We start from the raw sequence: 27,868 nt of genomic DNA on the forward strand, positions 1-27,868 counted from the left end.
TGGTTGGCGGTGGTTATAGAGGTGGGCCGAGTTCTTCTTCTTCTTCTTCTTTTTTCACAGCAGTCAGTCACTCTCTACCCTAAATCAAATTTGTTTCCTTATATTACTTACATTATTGCCATTGAATACTTAAAAAATAATATATTTGGATAAAAGATTATTTTGCCATTGGATCGAGCCTGATTCAAAATGAGTTTTGACCCAAATTTGGGTAAAATTTTGGGTCAACACTTGAAATGCTCTTACAATCTTTCTCTCTTAGAGATTCAACTTCCTCGTTGCATGATCCCAACAACCTTCCTTAGTATCTGTGGTGACAAAGCACATCCCACCCGCAATTTGGAGCTGGGCAGGGATCTGCTACCATTAATAACGACACGACTTGACTAATCATAGACTCACTTTTGACCTGAACACTTAGGGCCCGTTCGGACAAATAAGCCACAGTGGCTTATTTTTTGTCCTTATTTAAATTTTTTTCGTATCACTTGGCTTATTGTCATTTTTTTGGGGATTATTGCATCCTCACAACAAGAAGAATCTAAAAAGTAAAAAATTTTGACCGAAATCTAATTTTTTTTGAATAAAGACGAAAAAATTGGCTTATTGATTTACTTTCGTCTTTATTCAAAAAAAATTGGATTTCGGTCAAATTTTTTTACTTTTTAGATTCCTCTTGTCGTGAGAATGCAATAATCCCCAAAAAAATGACAATAAGCCGAGTGATACGAAAAAAATTTGAATAAGAACAAAAAATAAGCCATTTTGACTTATTTGTCCGAACACCCCCTTAGTGCAAGTAACAAAATATATGGAGGTACCGTAGATCTCCATAGACTGTGAAAGCTCAAACCCAATCAGCACTTAACCTATCATGCCTAGAGGCACTGAATACTCAGGCAACATTGAATAATTTTTCCTAATATCCGGCCAGATTGGTTTTATTATATCATAATAAGAACAAGGAAGTGCAATAGTTAAGCAAAGGGGACAATAGTGGAGAGGTGTAAGTTGAGCACTCAAGTGTTTGTTATTCCACTGCTAGCTAGCTCCACCGCTTTAATTTAAACAAAACGAAATGAAGAACTCCAATAATTCATTGAAGTAGCAAAAAAATCTGCCACATCCAGATCGTACTGTTCCTCCCCCTTCCATATTGGAGTGTTTTCTTTTTTGTTTTTTTTAAATTTCTCTACTGTGTGGGCTCATAAGAGATGTTTGGCGTGAAAGACTTGTGAACAAGAGACTAATCTATAAATGCAGTAGAGATGCGAAAAGTTAAAAAATACTCCGTAGAAACAGAGGAGTTAATGGCTTTCTTTTCTTTAGAACATGAGATGAGTTGAGTGCGGAATTTGTTCGGAGTATTCTGCATTGTGACTAACAAATTTGTTCGGAGTATTCTGTGGGGTTGAAGTCCAGGTTTTGATGGTATTGGAGAGAGAGAGGGGTTGTGTTTCGAGTCTCTCAGTGTCATGGGAGGACCACGATGGATGCTTTAACTATACGCGTGCTCTTTAAAGTTTATAACGAAAGCGTGTTTGTCAATGACGCCCTCTCTGGTAGCTGGCTGCAAACTATGTTCCTTATTACTATTTGAAAATGCGCGAATTCTCGGACATTTATGCAACGGAGGAAGTATATGTTTCTTTTCGTCCAAAATTTTCAGTGGTAGGTGGGTATATCCGCTCGGCACATTCGAGCCGTCCGATATATTTTTGGACCGCTCAGAATGAAACTCTTTCTCTCTCCTCACCCCCCAACAATTTCTCTCCTTTTTATCTCTCTATTTTCACCCCAATAATCTCTCTCATTTTAACTCTCCAAATCCGAGCCATCTCTGTTAAAAAAAAAAATTTCGAGCTATCCAAAAATGCAATTGATGGCTCGGATGTACAGAGCAGGAATCACGTGGTACCCACCTAGCACTGAATTTTTTTCCAATAATGTGTGACGTTGAGGGGTGTAGGGGCATCACGTAACCCCGTCAATGCAATCGTAGAAGTTCTTGAATTTTCGTTTTGGGTGATACGCTATATAGTTGCCTAATTTTCGTTTTGGGTGATACGCTATATAGTTGCCTTGCGCGAAGCTTTGAGCTTGTAGCGAAAAGCACTTATCTTTGATGATGGTAGTATAGTATTTGTATGTACCCTTTTCGTATTAAATCTCATGGGCTTCACACAAAATCACTCTCCTTTTACTCCAACCTCATAGACCACTGCCTCTCACTGAAATCTTTGATTTTTTTCAAATCAACCCATGCCCAGTTGATTAAAGTCGGTTTCAACCGCCACACTTTTCTGGGTAACCGCTGCATCGATCTGTACTCCAAAGTCGGAACCTTTAGTGCTGCTTTGCAAGCATTTGATGACATAGCCAGCAAGAACACCATTTCTTGGAACATTTGCTTGAGGGTGTATGTAGACTCTGGAAACCTCGAAGGTGCACGTAATGTGTTTGAGAAAATACCCAAAAGTGATGTTGTGAGTTGGAACTCGGTTATTTCAGGATATGCTTCAAATGGGGTTTTTGATAGTGCATTGGAACTTTTTAGGGGGATGCAGAATGAGGGTATGAGGCCTAATGAATTCACATTCTCGATTATGGCATCGTGCGTGACGAGTGCTTGTTATGGCAAGCAGATTCATGGTAGCATGATGAGAAGTGGGGTGGATTTGTTGTCAAATGTGGTGGTTGGGAATTCCTTGATTAACATGTACGGGACGCTCGGGCTTGTGGATTATGCCTTTGCAGTGTTTCTAACATTGGAGGAGGTGGATGTTGTGTCTTGGAACTCGTTGATTTCGGGATGTTGGAAATGTGGACACGGGGAAATGGCTTTGCATCAGTTCTGTTTGATGGTATCTGTTGGATACTCACCTGACAAGTTTACAGTATCGATAGTGACTAGTGTTTGTACCAACTTGCGAGATTTGGAAAAGGGTAAGCAAATACTTGCTTTCTGCGTCAAACTCGGGTTTCTTTCTAACACCATTGTATCAAGTGCTGCCATTGACCTATTTTCCAAATGCAACAGATTGGAGGATTCAATTCAGCTCTTTGAAGAAACAATTGTACAGGATTCTGCTGTTTGTAATTCTATGATTTCGAGCTACGCAAGGCATGGTTTTGGAGAGGATGCTTTGCAACTTTTTGTCCTTACAATGAGAGATCACCTCAGCCCGACTAAATTCATGCTCAGCAGTGTTCTGAGCTCTGCTTCTTCTCTTCTTCCAGCAGAGCAGGGGAGTCAACTCCATTCCTTGGTTTTCAAATTAGGTATGGAATCTGATGCGGTGGTTGGGAGTTCACTTGTAGAAATGTATGCCAAATATGGATTGATTGACAATTCCATAAATATATTTGCTGAAATCGATCCAAAAGATTTGATATCTTGGAACACAATTATTTTAGGTTTGACTCAGAATGGGAGAGTAGCTGAAACCCTTGACCTCTTCCAGGAACTACTTAGAATAGGTCCAAAGCCGGATCGAATTACTTTAGTTGGGGTTCTATTGGCATGCAGCTATGGGGGCTTTTTAGAAGAAGGAAAGAGAGTCTTTTTCTCAATGGAGAAGGCATATGGAATAGTACCAAGGGATGAGCATTATCATTGTGTAGTGAATATGATGATTCGAGCAGGTAAACTCAAAGAAGCCATGGATATTGTAGAGGCAATGCCTCATGAGCCCAGTCCTATAATTTGGGCATCCATTCTTCAAGGTATTGGGGCTGATGGAGATTTGAATTTCACCGAAAGAGTAGCGGAGAGGTTGATAGAGTATGATCCACATTCATCTCTACCCTATCTGGTACTCGATCGGGCCTATGAGATGAGGGGCAAATGGGAGAGCATGGTTCGAGTGAGGAAGGCCTTGAAAGAGAGCAGTGAAAAGAAGGTTATTGGATGCAGTTGGATTGGGATAAGAAACCACTCGTTCGTTTTTAAAGAAAACCATATATCTCGTTACGAAGATAAAGACATTTATTCGATGCTTGCATTACTTATTTCTGAGATGGCGATTGAAGGTTCTGTCTATGATCACTGTGAAAGTGAGCTTTAAGGGGAAGAAAGAGTAATAGACTAGAAACGAAGTAGAAAGTTACTTGTCTTATAAATTGATACATATATTTTATTCTTTTTGATACAATGAAGCAGTAAATTACGGTGTCTTGGTACAGTTGGGGTTGTTTTTATCCGTTTGTAATTCAATGTGACAACTGGGGGTTATTATTTCATTTTGATCACATACTAGGGATGCATAATTTTCATCCGTGCTTTTAGAAAGTTCAACTTTTGGGACAGAGAAGTTGGAAGAAGACTTTGCTAGTTTTCGTGTTTCTGGTCAGTTTGGGTAATTGTTTATTGTCCATTGCTCAGCAAGACTGAGGAAAAAATACAGGTCTAAATGAAGATGCAATTAAGCGTCTTTTAGTGTGGAGAAGCATGTAAATCGTGTAGTAGTTCAAGAATGGACCTAAGGGTACTGTTGGCAATGGCATCAGTCAGACTTGTACTTTCAGGGTGGTTTGGGTTATTCAGGTGATGCAGTTTTTGGACAAAAGAGTTGGCATCTGATGTTGATACATGCTTGAGTTATGGCCTCAGATGTTAAAGGGCTACTTAGTGCACAAGGCTCTCGCTGGAGAAGGAAGGATTGGGTGTGTGCAGCCTTATTCTACAAGCGAAAAGACTGTTTGACCGCTTGGTCATACTTGGTCAATCTTACTGTGGCTCTTGGGCTGCTCTTCAATCATGGTCTCAAATGCTGATGCAATGATTGTTACTTGTTCGGAAATATGCACCCATTTCATTATTAGCATAGTTCACTGGTCAGCTAAAAAAAGAGCAGAGTTTACTGGATTTGAGTTACTATACGAAGTTTTAAGCACACCAAAGAGTCTTCCTACATTGCGCAAAGACCGAGAAAGCAAGCTTGTAGCATTCTGGAATGCAAGCTATCTCCAACCAGTGAAGCAACGAGCAACTTACGAGTTTAGTTTCTGGGTCTGGTTATCCTCCAGTATTCAAGTTTTGAATCTTTTCTGATTATAGCACTCTGTTCGAGGACAATTGTTTTAACCTCATGTTCATGGTTAAGTAGTTTTTAAGAATCAGCCAAACTTATTCTTAACACTATTTAAATGTAAGTGGAAACTCTGAGCTAGGTGTTTGGTACCCTACAAGAGTTCGTTTCGCACTTGTGACTTTCCCTAATGTATGACGTTATGTTTGTGCACGTATTGTGATTAATGTTTATGTTCTTGTCATTTATCTGGTTCTGCGAGGATAGTTTGGATTTATGTTTCTTAGAGTAACTTATGGTTTGGATGTATAACCTAGTGGTTGGCTTTGTATTTACATAAGACCAATCTCATTTTGCTGTAGACAGTTACTTTTGGTTCTCTTTTGCTTTATATCATGGTACCAGAGCAGGTATTCGTACAGCTTGTTCGTTTTGCACTAGGCGCCGTCACTGCTGTCCCTGCAAGTTATTATCTTGTCGCCAACCACCTGACGGTCATCTTCTTCCCTCCATTTGCATCTTCTTCAAAAATGTGTCAGCTTCAGATTTAGATTTGCATTTGCACTTGGCCACCATGTCGGACTAACAAATGCATGTTATTAGTGTCACGGGTAAGACCAAGCCTCGAGTTACTGTGGATGAGCGCAATTTTTGCCATCAAAAGGGACATTGAAAGAATGCACGCCTGAAGCTTTGCAGTCAAAGGGATTCCGTTCTTCTCCCTTGATTACTGTGTCATCCTCTAGAGGTCAGAATCAGATTAGCTTTCTCGCCCTTTGTTCTCTCTTACCTCTGGGGGTGTTTCACCTCCATTGTTTGAGCAGTTCGTGGCTACTACTCAAGGAATCATCCACAAGCTTCAGTGGTGCTAACAATTTACATGGTTCTTATACCACAGGTATCTCACCTACCACATGATTTTTTAATTCTGATTCTTCCCATCATATGACTCCCATTGTCTCACTCAATAACTCTGTGTTTCCCTGTCTCCCCCATTTGTATTGCGACGGTAAATGGCTTCCCCTTGCACGTTGATTCTATTGGTTTTGTTCTTTGTAGTGCATCGTTGTTTTGCTTTTCATGTTTGTTTTCTATGCTTCTCAATTATCTGTAACCATTCTTTCAATTAGTCAATTATCTGATTTCTTTTTTCTTTTTCTTATTTTTTTATGTCTTATTCTCTTCTATGGTAGTCTTGTTCTGGATTGAGCGTCCAAGAAGCAGATTGAGATTTGGTGTAGAGTTACTGATTTCTATAAAATGAAACGCTTGCACATCGCTATCGAGTCGTCTTCCACTACCTTATGGACTTTCTTTTCAGATTAGATGTCTTGTCTTGTCTTGTTTATCTTCGACATTCTAGATTAGGTCATTCCTCTAGCGAACATTTGAAAACTTCAACTTAAAGTTAGCTATTTGGGGTTATATTTTTGTTAGTGACATTTATGAGTGCGGAGGTTGTAAGTATGTCATGATTTACCCTTTCATAATAGTTCATACTGATATGTGGAGTCCTTTTCCGGTTCCAAGAAATGGTGGGTTTTTGTATTATATTTATTTATAGGTAATTACTAATTATATTAGTTTCTTGTGGGTTTATCTAATGACCTACGAATCTTTTTTTTTTATTTTTTATATCGTAATTTTACTCAATGGTTCAAACTCAGTTATCTACTCTCTGCAGACTTTTCTTCATCAACTCAAAGGCCACTTTGAAGAGATGATGTGGTAGATTTTACAAGAAATTTTCTTACCATTTGTGTCTTCATAAAAATAAATGGTAGTAATGTTTATTTTGTTAAGCTGGCCGAATAAGATATTGCATTATTTTTTGAAAAATGATTTTGACACTAGCGGCTTGGTTGTATAAAAGCACTCAAAAAATGTTTTTTTTTACCCTCAACTTTCAAAATGACGCAAAATTGCTTTCATTAGTCAAAACACGTTAAATAATTTTCTAAGTGCGTTTGTATGAAATATCAACTTCAAAAACTCCTAATTCTTTTTTTTTTTTTTTTCGAGTGGAAAAATCATCCTAGTTATATTAATCCAAAAAAATTTAAAATTAAAATAACAAACAAAATACATGGAAGCAGGAGAAGATAACCAGGAGAAGGGTGGAGAGTCCATGTAAGCAAACTCAAAATCCATCTCCACGTTTTCCTTCTGACTTTACATTGGGTGGTCTCCATCATCCTCACCTGCCATTGTCTTTCCCAAAATGTCGTTTGTTCATTGATATCCGATCGATTTGATTCTTCCAAGTTTAGTCTATGTCAAGCTCTACATAGTGAACGGTTTGGATCACATTTTTTGGCTCGGGACCATTCCTAATTTTTGGGCACGACTACCCTGCTAGGCACAACAAGCCCCCAAGTCCTCATCTTCGGAATGGAGGAGCTTGTTGTGCCTAAGGGTATATGCCTTTTTCTCTCAGTACAAATTTCTCTTGCGATTTCTTGACGTATGGCTTTTCCGGCGACTTCCCACCATGGTCACAGCCCTGCAAATGCACACTTAGGTTTACTCTCCCACTTCAACTAATTTCTCTCTTTCTCTAGTTGCCTTTCATCCACTGCGATTTAGTGAATAACACTAAACCCAAGTACAACACATCTTAATATGAAGTCCATAAGTCATTACAGTAACAATCTGTTCATTTGAAGTACAAATCAAATGGTTTGACAACATTCATCTCTTCTGAAAATTTTTCTTCTCTATGCAGGATGCAAATAGAAAAGCAAAAAGAATGGGGTAAATAGTGAGAACAACACCCACAATGGGTAATTGATCATGGTGATACCCAAAGTAATCTTTTAAAAAGGAAGATACGGTTTTAGTTTCACCAAACACCATAATCTTGTCGTGGACATCTCCATACTGTGAAGTGAACATCCCATTTAGGGTCCAAGATGTAGGGGTTAGATAATACATCCAGAGCCACCACTTGGGAAATTGCTGCAAGAGGCAATATAAATACAGCTAGGTCAGTAACATTAGAAAGAAACAGAAATAACAGGAAGTTCGAAAACCAACTGGTAATGTCCTTTAAATTTTACAAGGTGATCATGGAAGATAATGTTTCAATTCGGATTTTTACCGAGTCGCCTAGTGAACATGATGTTTTCCCCCCCTAGATCTGCTATGACCATTAATTCACCACTATAAAATGTACACCCGCCTAATAATGCAAAATACAACTAGTGTACCAAACCAAGTAGAAGTCAGTAGCTTACTGGTTGAGGAATCAAAAAACCAGCGAACAGGTTCAAAATCATGTAGAACAGTGACTGTAAAGTTGCCGCTATTGGAAAGCTTGGTGTAATTGCAACAATCAGCATTCCAAGATAAGTGAAGTACATCAATGTACAAAATATGGCGTAGAAGTACCATAAAACCTTATAAGCTGACCAATAATACCCAATCATCGGATACGTGATGGTCGAGAAAACAATTGCTAGGGCCATGAGATATGGAACCTCAATTGTGACCTACAAAATTAAGCAGGTATATAAATGTGTAGAAAGTGCTGGTAATAAAAAGCTGATTAAGACGTTAGGTTTCAAGTAGTACCAAAAACGTTGGCAACATGGCAATAGTTCAACTAAGATACCTAAGCTTTAGGTACTTAAGAGGTTACCTGAGCAAGTGCATAAGCCCATGAGCCATACATTCCTGCAAACCTTTCCCGGTAGAAAACTGATCGTTCAGTTGACACATATGGTAAAACTGACGAAGAATTATTTATGCCCAAGAACATTGCAGCAGAGAACATTGCCCCAAGAATATTGAAAAGACTTTGCTGGTTATTTCTGTCCAATAAAGTGATTTCTATGTCAAACATGAAGAAGTCTACTGATAACTGATGAGCATGAAAATTTAATCCCGGAACCTATTAATGTACTCATTATAGGTTGAGGGAATTAGCAAACCAGACCAATCTTATGGTGATTCTTTGTCTAGGAAATACCTAATTCCCTACTTAACTTCTCGTTTATTGTCAACAATGTTCAATTTAGTTTACTTACATTTTCCTCCCTTGATCCCAAAATAGAATACCATAAAGCAAAGATGTGAACAACAAATACATGGAGCGCAACAAGTTGTACGAAGGACTTCTCCAGTAAGACAAGTATTGTTTCCAAAGGCAGGACTTGAACTGTCCCCAAGTATTTTGTGAGAAGCGGGTTTTAAAATGCAACTCTTCTGTATCGGAAGGAGTACTTAGAGAATCCACAAGTGCTTTATTGTTCCTACAATCGCAATGAGCAGAAATGAGTCCTATAGAAGTGAAGACTAGTGTCAAAACAATTAATGCAGTAGTTCCATGAACAATATATTTTCCTTCGTTATGATAACGCTACCATGAACAAAGTGTCGCATCAAATTAATGAGTCCATCCTCGGAATAAACTTCATGTAAATGTGAATGGGTCACAGCATAACATATATAAGACATAAAGTAACATGCGCCCAAATTTGTACTCTCTTTCTTATTTGGCATCCATGTGGCACTGTATCTTGACTTGTGTTTTTATTTGCCCCACTGTCTTTACTCTTTAGTGTACATCTATTCTAAAGCACGATGTTCAATCTGCCATTCCAATATTTTGTTTAAGGTTAAAATACATAAATGAAGTCCTTAAAGCTAACTATTCCCTCCTCCCCCTTCATGTACCGCCCATTATTTGATCCACATATTGTAGCTTAGCAATTAGCACTCCTCCAATGCACAATAAGTAAATATCAAGGACTGATGTTAAAGCTTACCATAGTATAATGCCTGATTAGACTGCTTTAATGACAATCAACCACAGTCTAGTCTTTGCCACAATGACCATGAATGGTGGAACGGTCCAACAACCATTGGGGTAAAAAAAAAAAAAAAGGCACACAAAAGAAAAGGCACTGAAAATGAAAAGGCAAAGAATGAGAAGGTAAGGAAAGGACAACAATGCATTGTCGGACGGCCACAACTCAGTCAACAGAAAGTATGAGCTTCCTGCTTCTCCCATAGAGTTGGTAGTAATCGAAAATCCCTGCTTCAAAACCAAAACCAAAACCCCCTCACCATAAGGACGCAGACCTACAGTCTTAATGGTATGAGTTTTGCGGCGGTTTATTGGCTATCCAATATGTTCAATGACCATAAAATATGTAAAATCATCGAGAAGTACAGAAAGCTAAAAGTTTGGCAGACAACCTAGGAAATGTGTTGACATGCTTAAACAACTTCATACAATGCTTATTTTGAGAAACTTTGCATTCCAGACATGTCAAGCAAGTCCACAATGACCATCACAACTCGAAACAATTAAACAAGTGATTAGCAGTTGAACTCACTGATACAAGACAGAATTCTTGTAAACTTGGGCAAAATTGATGCCAAGATTAGCTTCTGTTGTTGTGGAAGTGACCTCTAACATCCATGTTGCTGGGTTGTAATTACTTCTAATCCTTGGAACTCCAGAGATATCCTATTAGAGGGAAATGGTAGAAATTGGGTGAATCGTAGTTAATTTTCTGACATCATATGCATAACCTGTACAAGTAGTGAAAGGAAAATGTCAAAAATGCCCCTTCCCTTTTGTAGCAAACCAACCTCAAAGTATTTGATGACACTGTTTGAATGGTGACCCACTGGTCCACAATAGATAATATGTCCGCCAGATTTCAATAGAACTAACTGCAATAGATTCCGAGTAGGTATCAAACATAAATTGTTCATGGTTTCAATAGTGAAAATTATGAACTGAATGGTCCCCATGAACAACTTTTAAATGTGTCTTGATCATTTATGATTTCACAAGCGCCAAAATCAATAGACGGGGTGAAGTTAGAATTTATTGCTATTAACTGTTAAAGAAAGGAATAATTTGAAAGATTTTGGTATTGGCTTATAAGCTAATACTTGCTAATCATGTATACTTTACAGCTTATAAGCAGGCATTTGGCTTATTGGACTACTTGCTAATCATCTCAAAGGTTCTAGCTCTATGCTAGTCTGACTGGACTAGACTACTGACAACAAGAAGACAAAACAAGAAACCAGCAACCAAAATAAAACTCTCAAATCTTCACGCAATCGATCTAAACAAATACGTCTTCCTATTTTGTGAAAAGTAACTATGCACTTCCATCCAAGAGAATATTGCTCAAAATTACATTCCATTTTTGCGTTGATTCTAATGGAGGAAAAGTTGCGAGTTTTCCTAGTGCACCACTCTTAACATATAGCAAGGATTATAATTTCGCTATGTAACAAGTTGTTCCTGTGCTCCACAATTTTGTTTAACTATCAACATTTTGTTAATTAGACATACCCACCAACGAACTTAGAGCTAGGATTTTTTGATTTTCCCCTCCAATATTAACAGACAGATTGTTCCTCAAAAGTTAAAGAGGTAAGTGTTACGCCCTAGCATTTTTATTTAATTATATTGCCATTTTAATATTTGGGTGTTATGGTCGAATCTTAATTAATTATTTTGCGCGCAATATGGGTACAATTGTCATTATAATAGTTTTGAGGGTATAAGTCTAATTAATATTTGGTAATAGCTTAGTTCCACGTTTAATTACTTTAATAAATCAGTTAACTACAAATTAGGAATTTTGAGAGTTAGACGGTAGTTTTATAAAGTTAGAGATAATCACAACCTACTAGGGTTATATCTTGAGAGAATATTGGAAAAAGAACTTCTGACTTTTGAGAAGCACAGCGGCCAAAACTTGGAAGAAGATTTCTTTGGGTTTCAATTGAGGTAATATTATTTTCCATCTTGATCTCTCTGTTTTCTGTTGAAAAGGAATCGGGTCCATGGATGTGTGGAGAGAGAGAGAGAGAGAGAGAGAGAGAGAGAGAGAAGGAGGGCGTGCGTGATGTGCGGGTTGTGTGGTGTCAGGTGTGGCAGTGCATGGTGCTCTAGTATTGGTCGTGGAGAGTTCTTATTTTGATACTAATTGCAATAGTAATTTCCGAATGAATGGTTTTGAACTGATATGAGTACATGAGGTTTATACATATTTATTGGTGAACAAAGGTGAGTATTTTGAAGGGGTAACAGGTACGTACTCATGGTATTGTTTTTTTTGAAAACAAAGAAATCCTTGGAGTTTCCGTGGGTGGATTTTGGTTGCTACTGTGGTTATAGTAAATTAGAGTCTTGGGTTGCTAGTTGTCTAAAAACTTGGGTAATTAGTCTAGGTTAGTAAAATATTCTTTTAGGTGGTCTTTCTTTGCTATTGAGATATATTGACCCAGTCAGTTATAATTATATTTCTATGATTCTTTGTTCAGGCTAGACTTGTTTTGCGTTGTTCGATTGCATTACTTTTGGATCCAGGTGAGTAGTTATGTATGTTACGTATTTTCGAAAGATCCCTGTGTCCCTTAAAAGTATTTCCTTCAGAAATTTATATGAATGTTATTTGGAGACTCAAAACTGTTTATAAGCTGTTCTATAAATTGGCATGCGATGAATTTTCTAAAATCAATTGTTAATATTCTTTTTGGTGAGAATTTGGTGGATATTAATGGGAACTTTTATTTCGGAAGTCCAGGGAAATTATTCCTTCTCGTGTTGGTGACCCTGGCCATTGGGGAAAAGTCCGTGTTAGGCCGGTGACCCTAATGCTCAACGGCTTTCTTTCGCCGGATCGTCTTAGGGAAAAGTACCACGGGCTGCCAACCCTGGTGACTCTAAGTTCGATATTGGATCCAATTTTGATGAGATTTATTTTGGCCATGGTACTGTTTGATTGTGGTTCTCCATTGTTGATGGAGTTATTGTTGTGATCACCACCAAGAATATTTATTTGGTTAAATGCTTCATTGATTAATTTATTATTCTATTGGACACCTCGTATGCCAAATTATGATTTAATGGTAAATTATTTTAATCCTCACTTTCAACTTTATTTATTATACATACTTGCTATTCACTGAGCTCGTCAGCTGACGGATTTATTCCAACTTCTCTTTCAGGCAAGTTGGCGAGTTAGGCAAGGACTCTGGCGGCATCTCGGGGATTTCTTTTTATTGACCTCCATAGGATGTTGCATTTAGTATAAAGATTTTAATCATCGCTTCTGCACTTTGTATAGATTTTGAGTAAAATGGGATTACTATATTGTTGATGGTAAATTTTTATTGGCTGGTTCATGGGATGGTTTTGCCCCATGTTTATGATTGAGATTTATTTGGTTTTGGATTTATTTAATAAAAAAAAAATCATTATTGTTTGACAATTTATTTTATTCTAGGCTACGTGTTCCATGAGTTGGCCTTGTGGTACACGGCCGGTCACTTCTCATTTTTGGGGTGTGACAGTAAGGGTAGGCCTATCAGTGCATATTGAGCTTGCAAACAAGAGAAACAACAAGAACGGCTAATACGAACACATGGACTTGCACAATCTATCATATAACTAATGTTGGATGTAAAGAAACCCCAGTACCTCTTACAAGAGAGGAATATGGTGTTGACAAGTTCGCGATAAAAGCTCAAGCTGTTGGAGGATAGGCCCACAAGTATATTAAGAGCATCTTTGGCGGAAGTTCCAAAAGTTAGGTTCCGATATTGTACTTTGCTACCTTACTTGAAGGGTGATTTGTGGCATGCACTCTAGTATAATCTACAGTTTTTTTTTTTTTTTTTGATAAGTAATTTTTTTAAATTTTTTGCTATCATCTTTTTGTACTAATATTTATTTATTCACAATTTAAAATTTTCTTATATACTTACTGATTGGATAGTAACCATTTGTTTTATTAATCATTTGATACACATGAAGAGAGAGGATAGAAATTTAACGGGTGGGTTACATTTGAAGGTTCTGCTAAAGCACCTAAAACTTGACTAAACTCTCAAATTTCTTAACTTTTGGTGTTTGTTTCCTCCGATGTATATGCTCTAAGTCTCACAATAATAATGATAGTTGTTAAAGCATTCAACTCAAAACTAATTGGCAATGAGTTGAGAGGCCACCCAGGCTCATATACTAGTTTTGGAGGTTATAATTAACCAAGGTGGGACAAAGTCTAACAATAGTAATAATAACGCCACCACCAAAAAAAAATAGTTGGCTTCATATCAAGAGGAAAGTAGATTGTTGGGAGGAAAGATTGTTGAGCTTGTCTCCTTGTTGCTCCATTTTCAGTAGATGTTCATTTTCCAATTTTTTCGTCAATTCAGGATAATTTAGAAAGCTTTCTAAGCCATACTTAAGCTATAGAGTTACAAAATTCTATGAGTTGCAATTGGCGATGAAACAACTTTAAGGTCCAAATTCTCAATTCCAGTTCAACATCTAAGTTGATTCATGTCCCAAATACTGTTAACATAATTTGTTAATTGGTTTCCTACCTCATCAAATGCTTCAAATTGGTCAATACTTGGTTGGTGAATGGTGCAAACAATTGTTCTTCCCGTATCAGCGACATTCTTCACGGCCCGCATAACAATTGCAGCTGCTCGTGCATCCAATCCAGTTGTAGGTTCATCCATGAAAATAATGGAGGGGTTAGCAACAATTTCCACTGCTATTGTAAGCCGCTTTCGCTGTTCAGTTGATAAACCACTAACACCTGGCATGCCAACTAAACAATCTCTTATTTCATCAAGCTCAATGATCTCCAGGACCTCTCCCACAAATTCCTGTGAAGACAAATGCATAAGCTATAAAAGTGATTTAAACCTCTCAGAAGAGTCAAAGGGAACATTCAACATCTATACATAGAATCTACAGATATGTACGTGAGAAAAGTAGGTCATACAAATTTAGTTTCAGAATCAATTTCAGGATGCAGACGTAGCCAAGCAGAATAAATGACGGATTCTTCCACTGTAATTTGTGGGGAATGAATGTCACTTTGCTCACAGTAACCCGAAATCCTAGCAAAAGTGTCTTGAACCTTAGGATATCCTCCAATTCTAATATCTCCTTCAACGGTGCCACTAGTTTTCCTTCCAGCAATAACATCCAAAAGAGTTGTTTTACCAGCTCCAGTCACACCCATTAATGCTGTAAGAACACCGGGCCTTAACGCACCAGTAATATCACAGAGTAGTTGGAGTTTTTTCGGGGTAAAACCCCTTTCTTTCATTGCCTGAGATCAATCAAATTGGAAAATCAGAGGAGGTAAGATCATCTGACAATTATAGATATCTAACAACCACCCAACATAACTAAGAGATTTGGTGAGTGCATACCAAAGGAGTTTCAACGTAGTATTGAACATCTTTAAATGCTAAAGTTAGGGGCTTGAAAGGTAAAACAAGCCGATCTGTAAAAATAGATTAGTCAATTGCAATAGAAATAAAATTGAATGATAATAACCAAAGGAAGTTAATTTGATGCATTGTTTCAAAAGTAATTAGAAGAGATTGACGAATAATGCAAAAAACTACCTTTATGAGGTTTTGACCCAGTTTTCTGGCAGCTCTTTGACCTTAATTTATCGGCACCATTGGAGGAATCTTTACTTTCCTTAATCTGGGACAGCTTTTCATTTGAAATAATAGCACGAGAACCAGGAGCTGATTTCATTTAGAAGTGGAACAAGAACATATCATTATGTTATTCTAATATTGACTTCATGTAATCAAGCAAGCACATATGATTATCTTATTATAATATTGATATCATGTAATCCAATGATGAACTTACAGTTTAAGAAGGTTAAAGCCAAGGTAAACCCGATGTTGAAGAGTATTGCAAACCCAAGTAAAGCACCAAGTGTTAGCCAGAAGAAATATGCACTAAAGTTAAGTCCACGGCTTTCAAGTGTTTCGTTCCCTACTGTCGTATTCCCTGAAAGTGTCTACAGAAAAACAGAATAATCATAGAACGAATAAGCTGATATAGTGAAGAAACCTAGTGTTCTTTCCATATTGTTGCCTATCCAATCAATTGAGACACTTGCTGCCATTGTTGTCGATGAAGTTGCTAATGGTGGTAACTGAATATTGTTTAATACTATATAAAAATGGCCCTATACGTATGCGGTTTTGGAATAATGAGTGAACCACTGTACAGATGATGAATTAACCACTGTATGAGCATGAAATTCACTTATCATATCATAACATAAAAAAGAAGGAACTTGAAAATATTGTTAATTGGAAGACGCAGCAAATCTTGCATCTGGGTAGATACTAACCTTTTGCCATCTTGGAGCAAGAAATTCGTTTACAACAAGGCCTATCTCACCATAACTCAATGGGAAAACCCAAAATCCCCACTTCAACCAAGTTGGCATAAAGGCTGCAAGCAACAAGAGGTTTGAACTTTGTTTTCCCCAATAACTTTCCAAAACTTCAATTTGAAAGAGGTGATGAACCTTACATTTTGGGATAACAAAGCCACTAAATGAAAAGGCAGATAATATCAACATACTACCGACTGCTACAGAAGCAACCATGGTACGACAAACAGATGCCACGAAACGAAACATGGATATTGCAACAAAGTGCACAGCAAAAAGTAGAATCCACTGTCGAAAGAACCTAAGATACAGAGGAATGGCAGAAAGTCAATCCCAATAAGTTTAATATTTTATAAGGAGTGCGTGTGTGTGCGTGTGCATGTGCGCGTGTGTGTGGAAGTACCAATGAACCTTTTTACCTAAATGTGTAATCAGTGAAAATTGACCTTTTTTATTGTTAATTAGTTGATTCAAATATTTGTGGAAAAATATAGGGGTAACTTCCTCCAATCAATTTCATACTTAAAGGAATACACAATATATGTCTAGTACTAACCTCCCAGGCTCAGGACTGTATCCTATCACATAATAAGTAAGAGAAGTCCAAATCAGAGCTTCAAACAATGAAAGAGGAACTTTGAGAATTGTGGACGGGATTGCGTATGACCATGCTGGATAGAAGTATAAGTCTCTCTGCTTGTAGAAGACATCAAGTCTTGTAACAGTCATGAACAACTCCGGAAACCCATCAAAAAAAAGAACCACGAGAGCAAAGAACAAAGCACCCAGATAATTGTTTGCATGAATGACATCAACACCCATTTGAGTTCTCAATAACAAAGTCATTGTCATAACTGCTATTATAACAATCTGCAAATAAGAAGAATTGAAGCTTAGGGAAAAAAAAAAATCAAGAGTTCTAGCACACAAAAGAATGAAAGGTTAAATGTTGTATTTTGCGAGAAACTAAAAGGGGAGGGAATAAGAGATTGTCGATCTTGACCTGAAATGATTTGAATACATAAACAAATGAATTCCTCCTCATGAGAAGATATTCCCTTGACATGCAAGCTTGAAAGAGCGCCCATTTAGAAAGTGAATACTTGCTGAACGAAATGGCATTCTTATGGCACTGAGACTTCGTAAATGGCTTTGATAGCTCTGCATCTAACTTCTCCCCATAAGTAGATTCCTTAAATTTCTTGCAAAACAAATCAACGGAAATGTAACTCCAAGATTGTTCAGCTTGGTGCCAGTATTGTGCTTGATCTTTTCTAGATATTACCTGCAATGGTCAAGATGTAATGCCATTGAAGAAAATAAGAGATCAAGAAAGAATTACAGATGAACCACAATAAAGTTACCTCTTGGAGGAAGTCAGCAACCCCTTTCCTTTCAGGACATCTAAACCCACAATCCTCAAAAAAATTTAGAACATGACGACGAAGTCCGTGATACACAATCTTCCCTTCTGCCATCAAGATGATGTCATCAAAGAGATCAAAGATTTCTGGTGCTGGTTGAAGAAGTGCCGCAAGTATAGTAACATTTGATATATGTGCTAGCTGTTTAAGACAAGCAACAATTTGATACGCCGTAGAACTGTCTAAGCCATTTGATATTTCATCCATAAACAAAGCTTTTGTAGGACCTATAATCAGCTCACCTGCAAAACACGGACCAAACTATTTTCTTATTTACATATTAAATGCAAGTCTTGAAAGGTGGCAATATATTTTTCCAAGGACTTGCACCATGGCAAACATGATGTAGTTGTGAGTTTGGTTGCATCAAACTCAAGCATTCAAACTCCCCCTAATCCATGTACAACAGAAAAAAATAAGGAAGACTACCTGTAGTCAATCTTTTCTTTTGACCACCTGAGATACCTCTTATCATGGCATCTCCAATTAGCGTATCGGCACAGATATCAAGTCCTAAAATCTGAGTAACCAAGGAAATGATCGGAGAAAATCAATGGGTAAAGCATTTTCCTAGCAATAACACAGAAGAAGATCAAGGAAAACTCAGTTGCAAAAAGTTACTTTCAACATGTAGTCAGTCTGGAGGGTAGTCTTTTGTCCTTCTACAGAAATTGCCTGGTAAAACAAACCATAAACATTTAAACAGATAAGCTAAACCACTAAAATAAAGGTTATAAGAAATGTAATTCACGACCTAAACTTTTTATGTGAAGTTAGCTTGAATTTTTAGATCGTTTTCTAATCCGTGTGATAAAGATCTGGATGTGCGTCAATGAAAGAAACAGCCCACCAACTAGTTCATATCAATTAGGGACAACATAATGCAGACATATCATGCCAGCCCGCAAAAATATACCCAACTATTGATATGTACCTAATTTAAGGTCCTTATTGAGTTGTAAAGAGCTTCCAATCATTAGCCGTAACATAACTCAATTTCTGCCCTTAACCCCGTCATTGCAGATCAACTTGTTACATTATAATTATTAAACACAATTCATTCCCAGAAGATTAAGCTCGCAAATTTCTACCAACGATTTTATCTCCCTTCAGTCTTCCTGATACTCCATCATTGAAAGTGGAGAATGTAATTAGGCACTGGAGTGCAACACTTTCAAGCCTTCTGTGAAAACTATTGGAATAAATATCAGAGAGAGAGAGAGAGAGAGAATTTGACTCCGATCATCAACAAACAGAGAAAATATCATTCATATCACTTTGTTCTTTTTGAAGTTTTCAGAAACTTTTTTACTCTCTATACGATTCTCAATAAGTTTCTCTATCTCTCTCCACTCATTACCACTCATTACATCAAAAACTTCAAACCAAGCAAAGTGATTATCTTTGTACTCCTGCATAACCAATAAAAGCCAGTATGGAGGTTGCAGCTTATCGCAGGGTAACAGTGAAGTGGAGGCTCTGGACATTCAATGCCTCATGAAACATATTGGCAACACCAGAAACAAGGGGAGAGAGGAAGAGAGAAACTAATAGCACCTTCATGTAAGTATCGATATCTGGGTCTGGAACAACTCCAGCTTGTTTCTCCTTTGTGCTGACCTCAACCATAATCTCTGGCAGGCATATATAATTTACTTCAAGTGTCATAAGTACAGTAAGTTATGAAACAATCAACAAATCAACTATCCTTTGTTTGCTCGAGTCCAGACTCCAGACCTGCTCGGCTTCCAACCCCCTGACAGCAAGCTGAAAAATCAAGTGTTTCCCTTACAGTCATTTCAGGCATGTGTAGGTCATTTTGACTTATATAAGAAGAAGTTTTCTGGGGAATGAACTCTTCCAGTTTGTATCCATTGTATAAAACTTCCCCTGCAACCTGTGCAGGCAAGTTAACAAATAAAAAATAAGTTCAAATGAGGGAAGATGAAGGGAGGAAGCTCTTGAAAAATACCAAATTAGAGCTCAATTGATCAAGCAATGATGTGTAAAATGTTTGGCCAAACACACAATGCGAGCACATTAATCAATACAACAACTGAATTTTTTTTTTTTTTTTGGTCTCTTATGGGTAGTAGAATAACTTTCCAGTAAAATAACACAACTTTTATGCAATTCATCATCCACTTTAGACACAAGAAATTCAGGAGGGCATTTTTGCCCATTGTTGATCTACTAAGAGTTGAAAGCTACCCATAACGCAAAGCAAGACAAAATGAGGGACAGATGCTAGACATGAGACCACCAGAATCATTTTTTCTTGTATCCAAACTTGCATCACAAACTTGAATGAAGGCATCCAATGTTTTTTTCTTTGTACATGAGTGTGCGAAAAGTGATATTCAAGACAACTTTATAAGATGTTATGACAATGCTTGCAAACCACCAATGCAACTTCTTAAAAGAAGATACAGAAAATTGAAACCAAAAGCACAAGTTTGTAAAGCAGTCGCCACTGTGAGCTTTCCCTATGTTGTAAACTTTGCAAATTTGCACTTGTAATTAACCCGTGGGTCATAATTGTTCATTTGATTATTAATAAAAGATCTTCCACATTTCTCTCACTAACTATACCAATTATTAGAAAGAAGAAAAACCTTGAGAGACTTGTCCAGATTTCCTGAAAGTGCTTTTAATAAAGTAGTCTTTCCGCATCCTGGAGGACCAAGGAGCAAAGTCATCCTGCAGCAACCATAGCCCATAGGCCTACTTGAGTAGACTAGTAAAACAGGAAAATTTCCAAGCAAAAAAGGATGGAAAGGATTTCTTCTTATGCTTATGAAACCTTACACATGTATCTTTCCACACACACAAAAATATTATTAGGAAACACTTACTAAATGTCTGGGACTATTAACCGCAAATCTCGTCCAAGCGAGCGGAAGAAACACCAAGTTACGTGGTTCGGCCCCACTTGCTTACTCCAAGATATATATATATATATATATATATATATATATATATATATATATATATATATATATTCACTATGATAAAAATAAAGATGACAACACGAGATGGACAAAGTCCGTAAACCCACACATCCCTACAGAACTCCCTCCGCTCAAAGGTAGTTAGAGACCTCGCTTACCCCCCGTGCTCACCAATATTTTTTCCTCTCACACCCTTGTACCCTTTGTTATATGTTAAAGTATCCAACTCAAAACCAATTGGCAATGAGTGGAGGGACCACCTAAGCTGATATACTAGTTTTCAAGGTGATAATTAACCTATGTAGGCCAAATATTTCCCTGCGACCCCTAACTGGCACAACATACGGATCACAATGAAGCAAAGTGCAGCTATGGCACAAATAAAGGGGAAGAGCCTCCGAAAATCTAGCTCCAATACCATGTTAAAGCATCAAACTCAAAACTAATTGGCAATGAGTGGAGAGGCTGACAAAGGCTCATATACTAGATTTCGAGGGGATAATTATGCAATGTGGGACCAATTCGACGAAATCCATGCCCCAGGGATTCCTTTCCCGTTAAGTCTGGGTTGCCTACAATGATTCCCAACTTGACAAAACTCTTTTGACAATATTCCTTTTCTTGGAAATTTCCTTAACCAATTAGTCTTCTCAATTGTCTTCCTAATGAAGACTCCTAAGGCATGAATAATTCTTCAGTAAATTTGGTTTTCTTTACCAAATCAGTTACAATGAGTCACCCATCGCATGGGTGGACCCAACAATGAAGACAAGGAGTATGGAACTCATGTTAAGCACATAACGCTAAGCTAAATCCACAATACATTTGTTTACCCATGGTAAGGTAATTTGAATTTAATGAATAATTCAACCACATAATTTCTTTGGTTATTGTTATGCATCCAAAAAGTCCAAACTCCAAATATTGAAATTATGCACCATTATTCAGTTTTGGGATATAAAGGAATGGATAGATCAATGCAGTGGAACTTCCAAATTAGCATCATTTGAGTGTGTGTGTAGATTGAGTTGTTTTACTCAACAAAATCACAAGTCTAAATTGATTCAAACCCGATAGAAGCTCTAAATTTCTTGAGCTCCATGTTATGATTATATACCCATTGACTTTGGAGGGATATTAATATTCCTAGGGCAAAACAAATCAAGTAAAATCAACTGAGATTATGCTTCAAATTAATCGCACCTTCCAGGCTTAACAATACCGCTGAGATCATTAATGATGGTTATCTTGGCCTCCTGCAACTTCAAACCAGGTAGCTTAGCACAGTCCTATTAAGAAAAAAATAACAAATATTAGTTACGCCTGTACAAGGACTAAGACGGATCTACTCAACTAAGTGCTGCTTTTGGACATTAACTGCACAAGACATTGACCCATTTAATATTAATTTTATGGTAATAAAATAGCCAGTCAAGCAAGAAATGATAAACCTTTGAGTAAGTTATACATACACAAACCTTTGAGTTTGTAGTTGAAGACTGTAGATTTAAGAACCACCCAATACTTGGCTGAAGCACTAGCCTCTCTAGTCTTAAATGGAAACATAATTGTGAGGGAAGATTCAGTTGCACATGAATTCCTTTCACGCTTGCATACAATGATTTGTATAAATTTGGTTGAAATGATAATTTTATACAGATCAAGTCTAGGCCGTTTATATTGAACTGCCAGCAACTCTGAAGTTAGAAATTGTCCAAATTTTTAATATTTTCTCAAAAGGTAGATCTAACAGCAAGATTTGACTAATTAACATGAACTAGATTGATAATCATAGATCACTTCTTTATATGCAGCGTCTTGATTGATTGATTCCCATTTGCTTTGCTTGCCAAACTGTGCGCCTGTAGCTTTGGTTTGTTAAAAAGTGCCTTAAGTAGCTCGAAGATAAAGTATTGTCGCTTTTTGGTGCAGAATCAACTCATATCCATTACAACCTTGAGCACAGAAATCACTGGCAGGTAGAGAAAACCACCCAAATTCATGCCTACACAGGACTATGATTAGCTTTAAATTCACGTAAAGAAATGAAAGACTTACACAAATAATGCTTTTGAGTGAATTCCATAGAGTCGGGAGAGGCTTGCCATGAACCACCTCACACTCTGCTTCCACTCGTAGATTGCTATATCTCACTTCCACTCTCGGCAATTCTACACCAACCCTAGCACAATAAATTAAAGTCCCAACAACCCATCAATAGAGGCTTAAAAAGAAATCATGAACAAGTATGTCCATGCAGCCAATTAGAGATGAAAAAGAAGAACCAACAGCACAAATGAGGAATAAACAGTTTGTATGAACAATCCGTAATGCTGTGGTAAAAAAATAAAAAAAAAGAGTTGAAACTCAAGACTAAAAACCTCATTGCTTGATGAAGAGAACTTCAAATATCCATTCCATTGTATTGCATCAAGAAGTGAAAATACGTATAATAAAGACAACAAGGTATCCAAATGCATGTGCAATCAGAGATCCTTTATATGTATATATATGTAGCTCTTTGATGTGCAAGATATATTATCGGAAAAGAAGACTTACTCATCTACTCTTGTTCTCATTTTCTGTAACAATCGAAGGTTGTCATTCTCAATGTGTTTGATGAGTTTCTCAACAAACATATGTCGTTCTAGAGCACCAAGCTTATTAACATCGACAACCCTTTTTCCCTTAACATTGCTCCCATCATTATCATCAAACAAAGGTGATCTCAACCTCTCAATTGTAGGCAGATTGTCAATCTCAGCACACTGTAAGGAAAATTCATTATCGTCATCCTTCACAGAGGTCAAACCAGAGCAGCTTCTGAAACTAGAGGTATGGTGCCCGAACGATGATCCCAAACTTCTTCCACTCTCAGCTAGCTCAATTCCCACTGGCTCTATCTCAATGCTTCTGAAACTAGAGGTATGGTGCTGGAACGATGATCCCAAACTACTTCCTCTCTCAGCTAGCTCAATTCCCAGTGACTCTATCTCATCATAACCAGCCGATTGAGCCATACTGCACAAATAGGCAGGGACTCAGGTGGGATGGTAGGACAAGTAGACATGCACGCAATTTATAGAGCTACATATACAAGCACATATGAATAACATATAGAAATAAATGTCTAAAAATTCGTTGATCACGTGTGTGCACACAACTATCTTTACTTTAAACTGAAAGGATTTGTGAGGTAAGGCTACTAATATGCTTATTTTTCGTAACAAATAAGTTGAAGATGCTATACTGTATATAGCTCCTATGGCCCAAAAAAGAATAGATCCAACAGTTTCTATCTCAGCAGATAATATTTTCATTATTACTTACTCCAACCGAAACTTAGTCAAGTCATTTAGGCGCAACCAGAATTAGGTGGGGCCATCATATCTAAATCCTAGTAATACACAAGATTTTGTGACAGTTGACTATTGGAATCAAGCAGAGAGGACAGTCAAAGAACAATACTTCTGAAACCATCCAATCTCTTACAACTCTTGAACTCAAAAGTCAGAGAACAAAACTTATGAAACCATCCAATCTCTTACAATTGAATTGGGCAACCAGGTTTAATTCCGTAAACTAAACTGTCATATAGATGAGAACAAAACTTATGAAACCATCCAATCTCTTACATTTGAATTGGGCAACCAGGTTTAATAGGCTTAATCCCGCAAACTAAACGATCATATAGATGCGCACATACGTTACCTGATGGTATAACCCACATAATTCAATTGTCAAGTATGATGATGTAACCACATACGTCCTAGAATAAAGAATTAAAAAAAATGACCATGGATAAAGCACACAGATTCGGACACATTTGTATCCTGAATGCAAGTAGGGCCTTATTATTTTATGGGATCCAAGTGCATCCAACAATATATGTGCACACAGACTTTTTGGAAGAGCAATGCATCCGAAGACTGGGAGACACATTTAGCACAACCAAAGCTAGCCCTAAGCCCAATCAATAGCGGACCCAAGATTTGCGCCTAGCAGGACTTGCGAGGTCTAAGGAAAAGGAAGAGACGAGATTGATGTATATATGTGTAGCCAAAGGAGATCCAAGACTGAAGTCGGGCACTACAAGCCGCAAGAAAACCTAAGCCCACAAGCCCTTGGCATCACAACACCGTCGCGATTGCGCCTTGCGCCATAGGCGCTACTACACTATCTTCTGGCTAAGTGATACCACCGGCAAGATGAACAAAACCCACAGGCAGCCCAAGGCCCCAAGCAATTGAGAAGCAAGTTCGTGCAATCCTTCTATAACAGATCTCCACTGGCAAGCATGCGCCGCCTATTTTTCATTACAACGTCGTAGGCTACGCGCGGTCTAAAAATGATTGATAACCTTAAAAACTAGTATACCAAGTGGAAACATTTGGAGTTGTGAAGGGACCGGGCACCCCCTTGTGTCCGGCATTGTGCCCAACCCGTTCGGTTCTGACTACATGAATCTATTTTACTGAGTCAATGACACATCACCATATTCAGCATAACAAAGAGTCAAAGAGTTAAAAATGAAAAGCATGCATGCATAATTTCAATAGAGTGTAGGTTACTCTGCAATAAACTAACTACAAATACCTGTCGGAATCAAGGCATGGTGGGACCATTGAGCTGAATTATTTCTTTTGTTCATTGAAAATATGCCCATGTCGATTTCTGCTCTCTCTCTCTCTCTCGCTCTCTCTCGGTGACCACTTCCACGTCCACCCTGGAGCTAATCTCCTCCGCCGCAAGAAAGTCCCCGGCGTCGGATCTTCCCCATTGGAGACGGTAACCCAATGGGATGTGATCTCTGGCTCGTGTCTTCCCCATTGGAGCAGAATTAGCTAGCTAGGGTCGACGTAGGACACAGTTGGTTTTATGGTTTTGAATTTTGAATTTTAATCGTTATCTTATTTCAGTTCTATTATTATTTTCATTTTTCTCTTTTATTTCTTTCTAATCTTTATCATCATTTTCAATTATTACTCTATTTATCTCTACTCTCGTCCAAATCAAAAATACCTTGGGGGTGTTCCAACTTCAAAAAAAGAAAGTTTTGAAAAAAAAACGTAATTTCAAACCCAAAAATCATATGTTTATGCAAATAATTTTTCTGCCAATATGGATATTGTTTGATAGATTTCATTGAGATCTTTTATACGGTGCAAGAAAAATCAAAAAATTATTTTTCATTTTCATTATATTTAAGTTTGAAAATTGAAGAAAAAAAACTTTTTAAAAAGGGAGGTTAGTTGAAACACCACCCAAAACCAACAGGTCCAGGCTTCTTGCACGGAAACGGGAAAATTAACTTTTTCTCTAACGCTAAATAAGTACTTATTTTTTAAGAAGGTAATTTCAAGCTAAAAAATTATAGGTTTATTGAAATCTAAAAATATGTAATATGGATTTTGTTTGAAAGATCTCATTGAGATCTTTAATACGGTGAAAAAAAAATTAAAAAATTATTTTTCATTTCAATTATTTTTGAGTTTGAAAATGTGAAATAAGTACTTATTTTTTAAGAAGGTGTTCTGAAATGAGCTCTTAGCTCTGTAAAGGAGATTTCCGTGCTGCTCATCTAACTGTTTGTCTCGGTAATCGACAGTCCGAATTTTAAATAAACTATTTGCGCGAATAGCGAATAGTTTATTTAAAATTCATACCACCTAAAATACTTTTGGACATGAGAGATTGTTCATCCCCATAAAAACTTTTTTACGAAGGCTCCGCAAATAAAGTTTTTCCCTTCATGGTTAGGTAGTTTTTAAGAATCTGCCAAACATTTTTAGCACCATTTAAATGGAAATGGAAACTCTGACCAACGTGTTTGGTACCCTACAAAAGATTTTCTTTTTCTTTTTCTTTTGATTGGCAGATTTCTTTTTTATTAATCTTTGGATGACAAAGTACAAAGATAACAGAGAAAACCGGCATCCCACCCTTACAAGAGTTTGGGCCTGTTTGATAAAACTGAAATTAAATGCTGAAAAATTAAGTACTGAATGCTAAATTTTTTAAGCTGAAAAGCTGTTTAGTAAACATATTAAGTATTAAATTAAAAAAAGATAAATTAATTTTAGTTTCAATTCTCTCTTAATTTACTAATGGTCACAATGTACTTATAATAATGGTGGAATGATGATTGTGGTGGTGGTGGTGGTGATGGAGTGGTGGCGGCAGTGGTGGTGGTGGTGGTGGAGTGATAGTGATGTAACGGTGGCAGTGAGTGGTGGTGGAGGAATGATGGTGTAATTGTGACAGTGAATGGTATCGGTGGAGTGATAGTTGTGCAATGGTGACATTGTGGTGGCGGCGGCGGCAACAACGGTGTGGTAGTGGTGGTGGCAGTGTGGTAATGGTGGCGGTGGTGATAGAGTGATAGGGGAGTGGTGGTGGAGTGGTGACAAGAGTGGTGGTGATGATGGCGAAGTGGTTGTGGTGGTGGGATGATGATTACATTCAAGAACACAAGAATTCAGCCAAAATTAAGTAGCTTAAAGTTACTTATTTTTTTTCAATTTTCCAGCCTACATTTTAAGTAGCACTTAATTTGTTAAGCAATGTATAATGTCGTTATCAAACCTACTGAATCACTTATTACTTAATTGATTCAGTTTTAAGTGCTGAATTTAGGTTATCAAACAAGCTTGTCATGCACTAATGACTTTCCCTAATATGTGACATTGTAATTGTGCACATATTTGTGACATTATATTTCACAAAGAAAAATGGGTTTTGTTCCAAGCCAAAAAAAGTGATCTGAAAGAACTTGACGCATAAAACAAAACTGTAAAAAATCAAGTCGATTAAACTTTGGTAACTCAGTGAAAAAAACCACATTTTTCCACAGTATAATTTTTCAACCAATAATAACTGTCCAAAAATGCCATTCGTTCACTGAGCTGCCGATATCCCATCGACTAGATTTTTTTACAAATTTGTTCAATGCGTCAAGCTCTACGCTGTGAACGGTTCAGGTCACAATTTTTTGACTCGGCACGATACTCATTGTTTGGGCGCAGCCACCTGCTAGCTCGGCACAACTGCCCCAGGTCCTCTTCGGAACGGGGGAGCCCACTGTGCCCAAGGTATGGCTTTTTCTTTCAGTACAAATTTTTCTCATGGTTTCCAGAGGTATGGGCTTTTCCGCGACTTCCCACCATTTTCAAAGCCTGCAAACACACATTCAGCTTTGCCTTTCATCCACCGTGACTTAACATGCAACCTTAGATCTAAGTATGAAACATCTCAAT

General features: G+C 37.5%; 2 protein-coding genes across 8 annotated transcripts; one reads left to right on the top strand and one right to left on the bottom strand.

Moving 5' to 3' along the window:
• Positions 1-2,064: 2,064 nt before the first annotated feature.
• On the top strand, positions 2,065-6,560 carry LOC131306580 (pentatricopeptide repeat-containing protein At1g43980, mitochondrial-like). The gene has a single exon (XM_058332900.1). The coding sequence runs from the start codon at positions 2,148-2,150 to the stop codon at positions 4,065-4,067; it is 1,920 nt and encodes a 639-aa protein (XP_058188883.1). The 5' UTR covers positions 2,065-2,147; the 3' UTR covers positions 4,068-6,560.
• Positions 6,561-7,645: 1,085 nt separating this feature from the next.
• Positions 7,646-25,468, bottom strand: LOC131306581 (pleiotropic drug resistance protein 3-like). Of its 7 annotated transcripts, XM_058332903.1 has the most exons (25): positions 25,209-25,468; positions 23,172-23,633; positions 22,671-22,794; positions 21,816-21,901; positions 20,277-20,361; positions 19,399-19,558; positions 19,219-19,295; positions 18,283-18,336; positions 18,091-18,181; positions 17,602-17,903; positions 17,241-17,522; positions 16,794-17,107; positions 16,378-16,538; positions 16,193-16,296; positions 15,700-15,853; positions 15,441-15,569; positions 15,243-15,316; positions 14,807-15,139; positions 14,397-14,687; positions 10,632-10,715; positions 10,373-10,506; positions 9,059-9,283; positions 8,671-8,842; positions 8,267-8,521; positions 7,646-7,988 (listed from the first exon to the last, which is right to left on the bottom strand). In XM_058332903.1, the coding sequence occupies exons 1-25, from the start codon at positions 25,235-25,237 to the stop codon at positions 7,722-7,724; spliced, it is 4,449 nt and encodes a 1,482-aa protein (XP_058188886.1). In that variant the 5' UTR covers positions 25,238-25,468; the 3' UTR covers positions 7,646-7,721. The 7 variants fall into 7 exon arrangements, with proteins under 7 accessions (XP_058188886.1, XP_058188887.1, XP_058188885.1 ...); XM_058332904.1 differs by having other exon boundaries at positions 8,429-8,521; positions 16,193-16,538; XM_058332902.1 differs by having other exon boundaries at positions 16,193-16,538.
• Positions 25,469-27,868: the final 2,400 nt, after the last annotated feature.

This window comes from Rhododendron vialii, chromosome 11a, assembly GCF_030253575.1.
Source record: "Rhododendron vialii isolate Sample 1 chromosome 11a, ASM3025357v1".
NCBI classification, from domain to species: Eukaryota; Viridiplantae; Streptophyta; class Magnoliopsida; order Ericales; family Ericaceae; genus Rhododendron; species Rhododendron vialii.

Bases quoted from the DNA above. Each gene is read 5' to 3' on its own strand.
- LOC131306580 (XM_058332900.1), top strand. From the start codon at position 2,148: ATGTACCCTTTTCGTATTAAATCTCATGGGCTTCACACAAAATCACTC.
- LOC131306581 (XM_058332902.1), bottom strand. From the start codon at position 25,237: ATGGTCCCACCATGCCTTGATTCCGACAG. The intron at 17,523-17,601 runs GTAACTTTATTG...TGACCATTGCAG, and splicing joins TTGCTGACTTCCTCCAAGAG to GTAATATCTAGAAAAGATCA. The intron at 8,522-8,670 runs GTAACCTCTTAA...TTAATTTTGTAG, and splicing joins GGGCTTATGCACTTGCTCAG to GTCACAATTGAGGTTCCATA.